This window comes from Lucilia cuprina, chromosome 5 (genome assembly GCF_022045245.1).
Source record: "Lucilia cuprina isolate Lc7/37 chromosome 5, ASM2204524v1, whole genome shotgun sequence".
Lineage (NCBI taxonomy): Eukaryota > Metazoa > Arthropoda > Insecta > Diptera > Calliphoridae > Lucilia > Lucilia cuprina.
In genome coordinates this window covers 914969-928015 of record NC_060953.1, presented here as the reverse complement: position 1 = coordinate 928015, position 13047 = coordinate 914969, and the positions used below count along the sequence as shown (strand labels likewise).

The 13047-nt window shown below is 28.2% G+C and overlaps 2 protein-coding genes across 3 annotated transcripts; one reads left to right on the top strand and one right to left on the bottom strand.

The window, feature by feature from the left end:
• Nucleotides 1–320: 320 nt before the first annotated feature.
• LOC111687537 lies at nt 321–1795 on the bottom strand. Of its 2 annotated transcripts, none has more exons than XM_046951764.1 (3): nt 866–1795; nt 606–807; nt 321–545 (listed from the first exon to the last, which is right to left on the bottom strand). In XM_046951764.1, the coding sequence occupies exons 1-3, from the start codon at nt 1258–1260 to the stop codon at nt 525–527; spliced, it is 618 nt and encodes a 205-aa protein (XP_046807720.1). In that variant the 5' UTR covers nt 1261–1795; the 3' UTR covers nt 321–524. The 2 variants fall into 2 exon arrangements, with proteins under 2 accessions (XP_046807720.1, XP_023305749.2); XM_023449981.2 differs by having other exon boundaries at nt 321–549; nt 866–1791.
• A 237-nt stretch (nt 1796–2032) lies between these two features.
• Nucleotides 2033–4177, top strand: LOC111687443 (mpv17-like protein). The gene is made up of 4 exons (XM_023449887.2): nt 2033–2613; nt 2724–2821; nt 3538–3650; nt 3717–4177. Exons 1-4 carry the CDS (start codon nt 2485–2487, stop codon nt 3962–3964), a joined length of 588 nt encoding a protein of 195 aa, XP_023305655.2. The 5' UTR covers nt 2033–2484; the 3' UTR covers nt 3965–4177.
• The last annotated feature ends 8870 nt before the right edge of the window (nt 4178–13047 follow it).

Sequence of the window (13047 nt, the reverse complement as noted above, 5' to 3'; positions counted from 1 at the left end):
GAAAAATTTTCCCATCAAAATTATTGTTTGGAATTGTAAGAAAATAAGAAAAGAAAATTAAAAACTACAAACATTAAAACAAGCTAAAATTAAAATATTTGGATTTTTTAGTTTACAAATTTTAGAAAAAAGAAAGTTTTTAGAAAAGCAAAAAAGTGTTTTAAAATCTAGGCTAATTCTGACGTAATACTTATTTAACTCCACTCAGATGCAATGTATTTTGTAAGATATTTTTTTACCAATCGAAATACGCATCAAATTTCTTATAAATCGTTTCGTATTTAATTTTTTTTTTTTAATTTTAAAGAAAATTCTAAAAATTCCTGGATAGCAAATATTTTAAGTTCTTTTATTCGAATTTAAATGACATTTACAATGTCTCCACTCACTTAAGAGTAAACAATTAAAATATAACTGTAAATTTTGTTGAAAATCTTGTCTAAATAATCTAAAATCTTGATTAGAAGAAGCCGTCAGGGATTCTAAAATCTGCTGGGCTGTTAGTAAACAATTTGTAGCATAATTTAGGGCTTCTTGTAGATATTCTATCTAATTGGATAAAATAGATTTTAGAGATTGTAATTGAATTCCTTTTAATTGCTAACCTTATGATTTTTAATTCGCTTTGAGCGCAAATAATGTTGGTAAATTCTCTCTAAACGATTTTGTGATTGTTTGTATTCATATAAGAGTTTATCATAATTCGACTGCAATAATTCAAGTTCACATTTATGGATTTTTAATTCTTTGTCATAATTTAATAATTGTTTGCGGCATATATTGTAAGAGGAAATTAGATCTTCATGTCTAAATTAAAGGAAATAGAAAGAATTTGAAAGTATATTTGAATATCTTAATTACTCACCTTTGTTGCATTAATAGTGGACTTATGGTTGCACAACATTCATTTACAAATTTCGTTTTTATTTTGTTATCTTCCCCTTCATCCTCTTCCTCTGAAGGCCATTTGTCTACGGACAATATTAAATCTACCAAACGTTTATTCCTTTGTCTTTCATTTCTTAAACAGACCTGCAGGTCCAAAACTCTTTCGGTTTGTCTATCCAAAGCCATGCGTAATTTATAATCCTCTCTATGATCTTCTATTAAATAATGTTCAAGCTGTGAAATTGTTTGATAAATTGAATCAAAATTAAGTTCCTCATTACACGAAGTTGTTTCATCTTCTCTAGAACTTTTGAGGGAATCAGATTTAATAGATTGTGGACAACTTATTCTTGCTGTATGTTTACGAAACATTCTGGGTTTGTTGTGTTCTCTAGTCTTAAATTGAAAGCTACAAGATCTATTATTTTTTTTTTTTGAAAATTGCTAAGGGAGTGTTTGAAATGTGTATTAAAAATAAAAAATATGAAAACTTATTTAAGAATTCTGTTAGTTGTGGTTATAAAACGATAACCAAATAGTTACACGATAACTGTATAGGGGTTTTTGTTTTTTCTTCGAATAAAATTTTACAAAAACATTTTTAATATTTTCCATAAAGTCGTTTACTAAGTTGCTGAGATTTTTCGATAATAGTTTTTATTTATTCGATCATATTATCCAATTTATTCGGTCATATTATCAAATTGTATTTTTATCAAAACAAAATATTATAAAATATATTTGAATTAACGGATTTTTAGGTATTTTTATAATTTGGCAATACTATGAGCTGTAAACTTGGCAGCCCATGATAGTGGAATGCTGCCAAGTTTACTTATACAAATAAAATACTGTTATTTTCTTAAGTTCTTATACAATTTAATAATTAACTAAAATAAATGATTTTATAAAATTTAAATTAATATTTTATTTAAACAAGTTTAGTCTAAAAAAAATAAAGAAAAAATGTATTAGGAATTGCAATGTTTTACTTTTTAAATTTCAAACTAACGGCTTTACTAACCTAAAGTGCTGCCAAGTCTTTGCTTAAAATAACGGCATAATACTATATGTGATAAGAACTGCTAGTAGTTTATATAACGCCCTCTCTCTATCTCTTTTTTAACATTATCTCTTGTTTTTACTTAACATATTGTTTGGGTACTCATCGTACGAGTAATAATAATAAAACTAATAATAGTGTCATAAATTGTTTTTATTTTTTATGTTTATTTACTTATTGCTTGCCGCTTGTTGTTGTTATTTTGTCTTTGTCACTCGTTCAGCCAGTCAGGCATACATATACTGATATCTCGACATTTTAGTAAATTAACATCCAACTCAATTGAAGACAAGTTATATTCAAATCAAAACTAAAACCAGAAAAATATAAAAATTTAATTGTGTGCCAAGCAGTGGAACAGATAGCACACATGTTAATATTATACAGTCACCTAATCTTAATTTGATAAAGTTTTTTGTTTCGTTAACATTTATAAGTAAAATTGTTAAATTAAATTAAATAGTTAAGTGTTTTTTAAGTATAAACAAACAAATAACCTGCCATAAAATAAAAAAAATAATAAACTTTCCATTATGTCGAAAATATTTAATGTTGTGGGTAGACTATTCAAGAAACACCCCTTCCTAACCAACAGTGCAGTGTATGGTAGTTTATATGTAGGAGCAGAATTTTCTCAACAATATTTAACCAAAAGAGTGCTGGTAAGTACTGAGCAAATTATTAACAATAACTATAAACAATAATACAGCAATAACACATACACCATAACACTTTTAATGTCTACACTTTAATTGTTGTGAAAAAATCTTAGGTTGACAAAGAATCTGTAAAACAGGACATCGATTATGCCACAGTGGGTCGTTATGCAGTCATGGGAACAGTTGTTTATGCTCCTACTTTATACATATGGTTTGTTTTTGTTGTGTTTTTATTTCTATCATTTCCTTAATTTTATTTTATAGTCAACTATTTATTACAAGTCATTGCCTATCTATACTCACATTTCTCTTTTATAAAATTTTATTCTATATAAATCATTCTATTGTTTTGTTTTTATAATGATTAAATATAATTTTGACGTTTTTATTGAAAGAAAAGCACTGCGGCAAGCAACAACAACTATTTAGTTTATATAGAAAAATTTTGCAAATGAAAATAAATATTAAAAAAACAGCACTATAGTTAAGCCAAGAGGTATGTTTATGTTCCATCACTTACTCATTCAATATTAAACACTACCACTCATTTCTAAAACACTTGCTCTCTTAAGCTTTTGTTAAAAGCTTTTAATACATTTAGTTTGTTTTTGTTTACATATCAAAAACAATAACAGTAACACGTGCAATTCAAGCTGTAAATAAAAGTTTCCTCAATATGACGTCACTAACAAATAGTTAAAGCTTTTTTACATAAACAAAACTTAAACTTTAATAGCTTTTTATCTAGCAGTCACGTTTTAAATTAAATAAATTACACTCTTACACAATTGATTAAATGCACCACTACTTACACACTCACTCCAACTTTAAAGCACCAGGCGTATGTGGCATGTCATTTAGCAACAGCGAAACATTAATCATACGTCTGTAAACATAATTTTAAAACTTTTCTTCCTTTACTAAAAGGTACAAATGGTTGGATCGTACTTTTCCCGGTACCGCCAAAAAGGTTATATTAAAAAAATTGTTCATAGATCAATTTGTTTTAACTCCCTATTTATTAACCTTGTTTTACACTGGTAAGTCTACTTTTTTTTAGAAATTTCATATTGTTTTTAATAAAAAATCTATCATTTTTATTACAGGCATGTCCTGGATGGAGGGTCGTGAGGATATTACTTTGGAATTGAAACAAAAATTCTTGCCCACCTTTGAAAGATCCTGCATGTTTTGGCTGCCAGCTCAAGTTTTCAATTTTGTCTTAATTCCACCCAAATTTAGAGTTATCTATATGGGTGTTTGTGGTTTTGTTTGGGTGAATATTTTATGCTGGATTAAGAGACAACAAACTGAAACTAAAGAAGATGAGTTACCTGCCTTGACAGCAAATTAAGGAAGTAGGAGAAAATTGAGCAAATAACTAATTAATGCCTTTTAACGTTAACAAATTGATATTATAAATGCATTCCAAATATATGTAATAGAATTTAGTTAGTAACTTAAAGTTTCTAGTTAATAAGCACAACTTTTTACAAGGGCTTTATAGTCGTTGTTGTTGTTTTTCCTGCAAGGGAAAATAAAGCTGATTTTTTCTAAGAAAAATTTACCAAACAAAATAGTTTTTTTTAATACAAGAATTTTGAGTGAATTTCTTTTTGTTACAAAAAATTTTGTTAAGATATATAAATTATTTTTGAGGAATTAAAAAGATTATTTGTCTAAAAATTTTTAGAATGTGGTGAATTTTTGAGGTGAATTTCATTGCGATGGAATTTAAACAGTTTTTTTTTTAAATACAAGCACTAACATTTTTAAAAATTTACTACAAAAGCATATAAGCAGAAAATTTGATATATTTAACATAATTATTACATTAAATTAAATAATTATTACGAAAATTATATTAAAAATGTCAAATACTTCGAGAACTTCAGAAAAAGAAACAAACAATTTAAAATCCAAGTTTTGAATATTTTTACTAAAAGTAAAAATAGGACTTAGAAAAAATAGTAAAACTTTTTTATATTGTAAATAAATTTTAATTCCTATACTTCTTGTATTTGAAAAAATTACAAAAAACAGGAATCAACCTTGACATTTGCTTAAGTAAATAATTAAAAAAATATATCTTTACATTTCAATATAATGTGGGAAAGAGTACATGCTGTATTATTCATGTAATTTTCTTTTAAAGAACATATTACAAACATTCAACTTCCTGTTTGTGGAAAACAGAGTGAATGCAAGAGAATGAGAGTAAACTAAAATATTAATGATTTATAGCAAAGCTTAATTTGTATACATTTAAGTAAAAGTTTTGCAATGGCAAGTTTAATTATATTTCTACTCCCTGTTTTAGGAGGGGAGGGCGTTTGTTACGGTGTATATGTGAGTTATTTAAATTTTATATGACCCTGAAATTTTTGTTATTTAACCTAAACTGAAACAAAAAAAAAAAAAACAAATTATTTCTCTTAACAAACATATGTACGTATATCCCCGTACATGCTCAATCATTTAATGTTTAGCAATATTCCATTAGTGGTCACCATCACTGGGGAATATTCATTCATTTATGCATGTCTTGTGTTTTTGGCAACAAAATTTTATGTTTCATATGGTTAAAAATTGTGGTTGGTTTGTATATATGTGTGTGTGTTTGTTTTCTAAATTATATTTTATTTGGAAATAGAAAGTTTAAGCTTTCAAACCTAAATACATACAATAAAGTTTTTTTTATAAAATTCTTATAATATTTTATACTAAATAGACCAACAAGCATTGTCCCTGCCACCTCTTCCTTTAAGTTTAGCTGTAGAACGCTGAGCTACTTACCAGTTTGTTTTCTAATGTATGTATGTTTGTTTGTGTTATTTTTTTTTCATTTCAATTTTTTTTTGCTAGAAGTTGGTCTTCTTATTTACTTCCGCTTGTTTGTTCAAAGCGGAAAATTAATTCCATCTTGGCTTGTTTCCGTTTATCTTGTAAAACACATTTTTTTTCTTTTGCCTCATCTTATGTTGTGTGTATTTATTCTCCTACAACTTGACTTTACTCAGGAACTAGACAAACTGACTGACTACTTGTAAGCAGTTGTTTGGTTTTTGTTTATTTTTATTCTATATAAGTTCTTTTTTGTATTTTATTTTACAACTAAAGTGTAAATAGTAGTAGATGTACAACATCATCTTGTGTATTTTTTTTTGGAACAGTTATAGTGGGGTGTTGTACTGGTGGTGGGAAATGAAAGTACGAGTGGAGTTTATTATTTTGTTAGTCGTCATTTTGCTTATTTTACTTGTATTTATTCTTTTCTATGTTGCTGAGTATGTTTGAATATTTTGTACTTTTATTTTCTTCTTTATTACTTCCATACGTTGATATATTTGGTTTTCTTTTCGAGGTCTTGTTGTTGATGTTTAGAACAGTGGACGTTTAGAGTTAGCTGGGGTAGGAGATTCCTCCGTTTTCATTTTACTTCAAGGCTGGAGGTCATTGTAAATGAAAAAATGAAAATTAAGTAAAAGTGTTATATATAAACGAATTTTTAATGCTGTACACATTATATATCATTATTGTATAGTTTAATGTTCAAACTATAGTCAAGTTTATACTATTTAGCCTATATTACAGACTTCGGATTATAGTATAGTTTAACATTCAGACTATATGTAGTTTCCCCGGTCTATGGTTTATAGTTGGTCTATAGTTGAGACTGTAGTCGTTTCTATAGTCGAGACTATAGTCTAGTCTATAGTCGCGACTATAGTCTAGTCTATTGTTAAGACTATAGTATAGTCTATAGTTAAGACTATAGTATAGTCTATAGTTAAGACTATAGTATAGTCTATAGTTAAGACTAATCTATAGTTTATGACTTATAATTAGCCTGTATAGTCCAGGATATATTCTAATCTCCAGACTATTGACTAGTCTATACCCCAGGCTATAGTCTAGTCTATAGCCCAGACAATTGTCTTTTTTAGTTAGGTCTATAGCCTATATTGTAGTTTAGTCGTTCTCAGACTGCTCTATAGTCTTTCTTATAGTCTATGACTCAGATCATAGTATTGCCTATAGTCCAGAAAATAGTCTAGTCTTGAATATAATGTAATCAAAAGTTCTAACTACATATTGTCTAGTCTATAGTTTTAATTATAGTCTAGACGAGACTATAAACCTTAGTATATAAGTATAGTGTTGTTAAAGCTGTCCATAATAGCGTGTCAAAACAATCGTTTAATACAAAATATTCTTCAAATTTTTATAACTTACCAAATATGTTCTCATAGATGTTGTTTATTTTCGAAGTATTTGTTATTGTTTGTCTTGTACACTTATTTAAATAAAAAAAAGAGAAATTATAAAAAAACACAGGAAGGAAGTGACCAAGAGTTTTAGTCAGTCAGACAGGCTGGCAGTCCATTAATAAACTATAGTCTTCCTGTAGCTCCACTCGACACTGTTAAATATTCACATGCAAATTTCAGGACAAGTATACAACATAAAAAATTATTATGCACCCCAACCATTTAACGGCATTCAACAACATCTGAAAATTACTTAAGCTAAAAACTTGAAATATTAATTTAAAAAATTAATTTTCGTGTTGGTTGTTGTTGTCGTTTAAACACTTTTGAAAAGTGAAAAAAATACACAGACGCAAAAAAAAACTTGACTTGTATTTTAATTATTTTTGTTGTTCCGTTTTTCATTAAAATTAAACAGTTGCCTCGCACTTCAAAGACGTTTTGGTGTTGTGTTAGTGCTTTTTTAATGTCTCGGCTGTTGTCTGTTTAATGTCATTTAATTGCTGTAAATTTTCTACAAAAGCTACTTGTAAAATCTTGGCACATAATCTGGAAACCAACAAACATTGAATTTAAACCAAAACGTCACTCCTCCTCAACAAACACCAGCATCTAGTGCCACCTTAATGATAAAAAGAATAACAAAATTCTCCCACTCTCACTTGTGCACCCAGTTTGCAAACAAGTTAGTAATTTGTAATTACCGCTAAAACAAATACATAATACGACTAAAACGAGATATTAATAGTAAAGAAAAGTAGCAGCAGTAACAGTAAATTCGATACCAATACAAATAGAAGAAATACAATTACATACAAATACGTAATAAGGACTTGTACATAGATTAGTAAAAGTAGTAGAACAGTACAGGATCATGTGTTGTATATATGTGTGTTATATAAGTAAAGTAAAGAATACATAGTTCTTATCTATGTGTGTTTGTAGTTACCCTGCAGTCTAGGGTGGCTGAAGATAAGTAAAAAATGCAAGAATGATATGAAGAATGATATTACAGTTAAGTTAGTGATAAATTACTTGTAATCAAGTATTTAAACATTTTGGTAAACTACTGTTTGAAAAAGGATACCTTGACGTCTTCTTAAACTACTGAGTTTACTTAGTATTTATCTTTTACCCTTACACGTTTACTCCTTATTTACAGGAGTTATCTGGAATCAAATGAAAAAAACAAACTGTTTTTAAGACATTTCACGTTTTGTTGTTATTCTTTATCATTCTTCTTCGTCTTGTTATTATCTTCTAAGAATTCTTATATGTTTCTGTGATATTTGTTCATGTTCTCGTAATGAAAACGACAACGAAGCAACTAAAACGAATTAGAAATCAATTTAACAGTTGTATTTGTGTATTTATATTTGTATTTCGTTTCGTTCATTTGTTCTTTGCCAATATAAACAATGTTTTACTAACTCGTACATGTACGAAAGTAGGCTGAAAAGATTTTGTTTTTAAGTTTCCTTATTAAGGACGATTCAGTAATTTTTATCTTAAATTTATGTGTGATTTCTGAAATTAAGACGAACCGGGGATGCGTCCTTGAAATAATTTTATTGCAGACAAACCGAGATCTCATAGTTTCTTATTTTCAACATAACTAAACGTATGTGTGACTACGTTATTGACGTTATTTTGATTACACTTTGTTTCATATTGACAACGTAACTTTCTGTTTGACAACATAGCGTTTTCACTTTGTTAAGAAATAGTTTTCACTCAGAAAATATACCCTTCATATAAATAAATAAAATTTATAAAACAATATACAATTTTCGTAGTTAGTTGCCACCACTTTGTTGATTTAATAACGTCGTGTATTTATGTTGTTAATCTGACAACTATCCATACATACATTGATAATGAATGTTATAGAAAAATTCTAAACATTTTGCAGTAAATTTGGTTTTATGAGTGTATAATTTTTTAAAAAGTATTTTTTCCTTCTGTGTACAAACAATAATTTTTTATACTTGATAGAAATTTAAGAATTATTCTTGTAGCAAAAATTCATTAGAAATTTGTTGTATAAATTTATCTCTAGTGCAGTCATACAAAATTGCATTTCAAAAGAATCCATTGTAAAGCTTTCTACTTTTAAATTTATTTTTCATATCCTATGACTTCAAACTTAATTAGAAATTTGAGAAAATGTTATGGTAAAGGTTTTCCATGAAAAACTAAATATTTCTGATACATCCTAAAAAAGAGTTTAATCTGGAAGAGAACGAACGAGAACGTTTGTAAATTATACATAAGATAATTTTGATTGTCGAATACAAAGTTAAAATGTTGGATGAACGAGGTCATGAATCTCCCTATAAACTACGTCTATTATTTTTTTTAATAAGTCATTATAAAATCATCAACTTATGTTCGAAAACAACCTGTATTACATTTTTTATTTTTTTTGTTATTTTTAAACTTTACTATTGGACTTCGATAAACTCTTTTGAAAAGACGGCAAATGCTGAAAAATATTTTTTTGCGGTTTTACACAATTTTGATTGAATGCAAAAAAAAACAATATTTTTCCCATTGAATGCATTTAATGACGATTAAATGGATTGACAACATAAAATTAATTGTTAATCCTTCGTGCGTTTTTTTTACTGCGGTCATTATCTAAACCGTAGGATAATTGCGGCAGATTAGATTACAATTTTCAGGCCTAAACGGACAAATGTCAATCATTACAAATACATAGAGAACACACAAACATATAACCCGCTTATATAGGCACTCGTGAATGATGATTACATGGACATCCATTTATACATATGTCTACATACATACATACATTTGAGATTTTGATTTAAATGGTAAAATGTGGGTGTATTGTGTGTAGCTATATCCCAGCAGTTCGGTAGGACAGCTCCGAACAACCTATTTAACCTATTACTTAAGGTATCTTATAGCCACCGACTGTGAAAAGCTATTTTAATATGTGCTTGTCCTACGAAGAAGTTAAGTGTCACCCCATAGATTACAAAAAGACAGACAAAAAGCTTAAGTTTGTCTTTTAAGTGTCCACACTTTCGCAAGGGGGTTATTAAAGTGGCGCTTATCATTAGCCTCGTATAGTAAGATGAATTAGGGACATCCAGGTGGTTAGAAGTTAGTAAAAATCACTGTCCTTTTTGAATGCATGTACTCTTTGTTGAACTGCTGGGATAAGTGTACATGTTGATAAACATGTGTTGGTTAGTATTATGACACTAATATTGCCTCATGTGTGGACATACATGTGTGTTTGTAAAATATTTTGGGTGTTAGCGTCCATTTGTGTCTGTGTGTCGGTGTAAATGTGGGTTTAGGTCACATGCATCTATGCAATACTCGTATATAATACTAAAATTTTGCATTGAAATGTTGTTGGGTTCTGCGGTTGATTTTGATTGTGAAAGGATTTTTACAAATTGGCTTTCATCGACAGTAAAAAAAACACAAACACTAAAACTGCAAAATAAAACAACAACTATAACAACAACAAATTGAAAACTAGAGCAACAAAAATAAAGTTTTTGTTTTTGTAGTTATTGGTTGCTTTTTTTTCATACACTTATATGTTTATTAGGTATATAACCAAAATTTTACCTAAGAGTTCTAATAAAATGGACCCTTTATTCCGTAATTTTGAAAGAAAATCATTCTTAACAAAAACGTTTTTGTAACTGTTTCCTATTGGTCATAACTTGATAATATCTACATACCTCTATCTGAATTTCCCAACAACGGCCGCAGTTAGAGGATTCCTCAAAATTGTCATGAATATTCAAATTACAAAGCTAATTATTCGAAATACAGCTTCTTATGGGAACCGTTATGGAGGCCTATTTCATATTTCCCAATAATTGTATAAAAGTTTCTTCCCTAATTTACATTCATATATACATAACTATCAAGAGATTTGCTGTGGTTGTACAACTCACAATCAGTTGCATATTAAAATCGGTAAGCTTCACTGAATCTAAACTATACAAAAACCTACCGGACTTCTCGACCATTCTATTTGTAGGTGTGTAAGTGCAAATGAATTTCAGTTTATATTTTTTTCACATTTTGTTTTCATTTTGTTCTAGTATTTTCCCATTTTTTTAATGATAGTATGCATGCGAAAGTGGATTTTATATTTTTGGAAAATGCGTGTAAAATGCATTACATGTAAGTGGTTAAGATCTCTTTGTTTGTCTGTCCGTTTGTACCGTGTTTCCGTTTAAAATTGTAGTGTTTTACTTTTTTGTTTTTGGCTGAACATTTGTTGTTATAGCAGCAATAGTTGTTAAATCTGTTACTAAGGCTAACACTGGTCGCCTTTTTTCTCTTAAGTGCTGCCTACTATTAGTTTAGATTATAAAGTGATCCTGGGTAAGGACGTGGGGGTAGATTTTGAAAATATTTCTAAACAAATTGTTTTGTATTTGGTTATGAATGAATTCTGTGGTTGTTGTTTTTAGTGGCATTTGTTTTACGAGTATTTATAACGTTTTTAGGTTATGATTATTGTTTATGACATTTAACTTCCAACTATTGGCTTTTATTTAGTTGAATATCTTTTTTCTTTGTAGCTTTTTACATAAAAAAATTTACATGCTGTAGATTTTCATTTTATTATGGTTAACATTTTATCTATGTACATATTTATAGTAGTAGTTGTTTGTATGATTGAAAATATTTAAGAGAGTATATTAAATGTACAGTGTCGGTGAAAATTGTGTAGACATAAATAAATTAATACCAATTTAATTTACATTCATTAAGAAAGAAATAGAAAAACTGCAACTGTTATTCTGCTTTTGATCATTTGTAATTTTGTACGCTTAGGTTATTTCCCATATGTTACAATAGAATTATTAATTTCATTACAATTTTATCCTTCACTGTTGTAATACTACAGTTTTTAATGCATCTACATTTATATTTATGCATATAATTTATTATGAAAATCCATTAAATGATTTTTTTTCTCGGTATTTAAAAAAAATGTTGTTTTTATTTTCTCACAATTTTATTTATTGTACAAATTTTGTTGCATATTCATGCATATATACCAGTTAAACGAACTCACTCACACATGCCAAACATATTCACACACATAACATCTTATGAACATTTTTCCCACCCACTATTAGTTTATTGGCCATAAATTTTTATTTATGTTTTTAAAATTGCATTAGAAAAAAAAAAACAAACTCGGTAAACAAGATTTCTAATAGACTACTGCATGTAAAGGGGGTGGAACTTAAAAGTTTTTTAAGAATAGCTGTAGTCTAATAAAGTTTCAACAGTAAGAAGTTAAATAGAAAAGGAGACAGGCACCAGTTTTTAGTAAATTTTGAAAGAACTCTTTGTTTTAAATTTCGATCAAACTGACCTATTTGTGGTGCTTCTTACAGGTGCAAGTTGAGTAAATCAGTCGTCACTTTAATAATTCTCAAGTAATCTAAAGAGTAAACACTTGAAGCTTGCTTTTTGTTCTTGTTTAGTTAATTACCCGATAGACTCTTTTTTCACGATTTAACTCTTTGTTTTCTTAGCAATTCTAGACTGTTAATTTGTGGTAAAGTCAACCTTTATACTCCACAAATAAACTAAAGAGTAACCAATTGATTGTCCTACAGAACGTAGTTATTTAGTCTGTCGTAATAAAACGAAAGTTCCGCACTGCCAACACATATTTTAATCTACTCTTAATCAAATTTTTCATCTGCCCTCGTATTCAAAGCTTAAATTACACACATTTATGACTATAAGTGTATGCAGTTATATACAGCAGTATTAGTTGCTTTTGCCTACATTAAAGTTTAATATTTTTGTCATTTATGGGTATTGGGAGAAAGCGTTTTGCATAGAGTTATACATATATAGAGATCTATAACTGAAATTAGAAAGAAAATCTCTTGATGTTTTTGTTTTATGGCACTTAATTTGTTTAATGTTCAGAGTGTTAAAGGTCAATATGAATGAAGACACTTTTAATTATGATTCATGAGATTTTTGTTATATTAAAGTTAAATAAGCTCATATATTTTAGCAAATTCACATGAGAGACGACTATTGCCAATAAATTTTGCACAATTTTTCTCGACAAGTGGGGGAAAGTAGTTGGCTAAAAATGAGTGATAGTGTTTTGGCTTAATAACTAATCGGT

Coding starts and splice junctions, on each gene's coding strand:
- LOC111687537 (XM_023449981.2), bottom strand. CDS start 1,260: ATGTTTCGTAAACATACAGCAAGAATAAGTTGTCCACAATCTATTAAA. Junction 808..865: donor CCACTATTAATGCAACAAAG/GTGAGTAATTAA, acceptor CCTTTAATTTAG/ACATGAAGATCTAATTTCCT. Junction 550..605: donor AGCGAATTAAAAATCATAAG/GTTAGCAATTAA, acceptor TTATCCAATTAG/ATAGAATATCTACAAGAAGC.
- LOC111687443 (XM_023449887.2), top strand. CDS start 2,485: ATGTCGAAAATATTTAATGTTGTGGGTAGACTATTCAAGAAACACCCC. Junction 2,822..3,537: donor GCTCCTACTTTATACATATG/GTTTGTTTTTGT, acceptor CTTTACTAAAAG/GTACAAATGGTTGGATCGTA. Junction 3,651..3,716: donor ATTAACCTTGTTTTACACTG/GTAAGTCTACTT, acceptor TTTTTATTACAG/GCATGTCCTGGATGGAGGGT.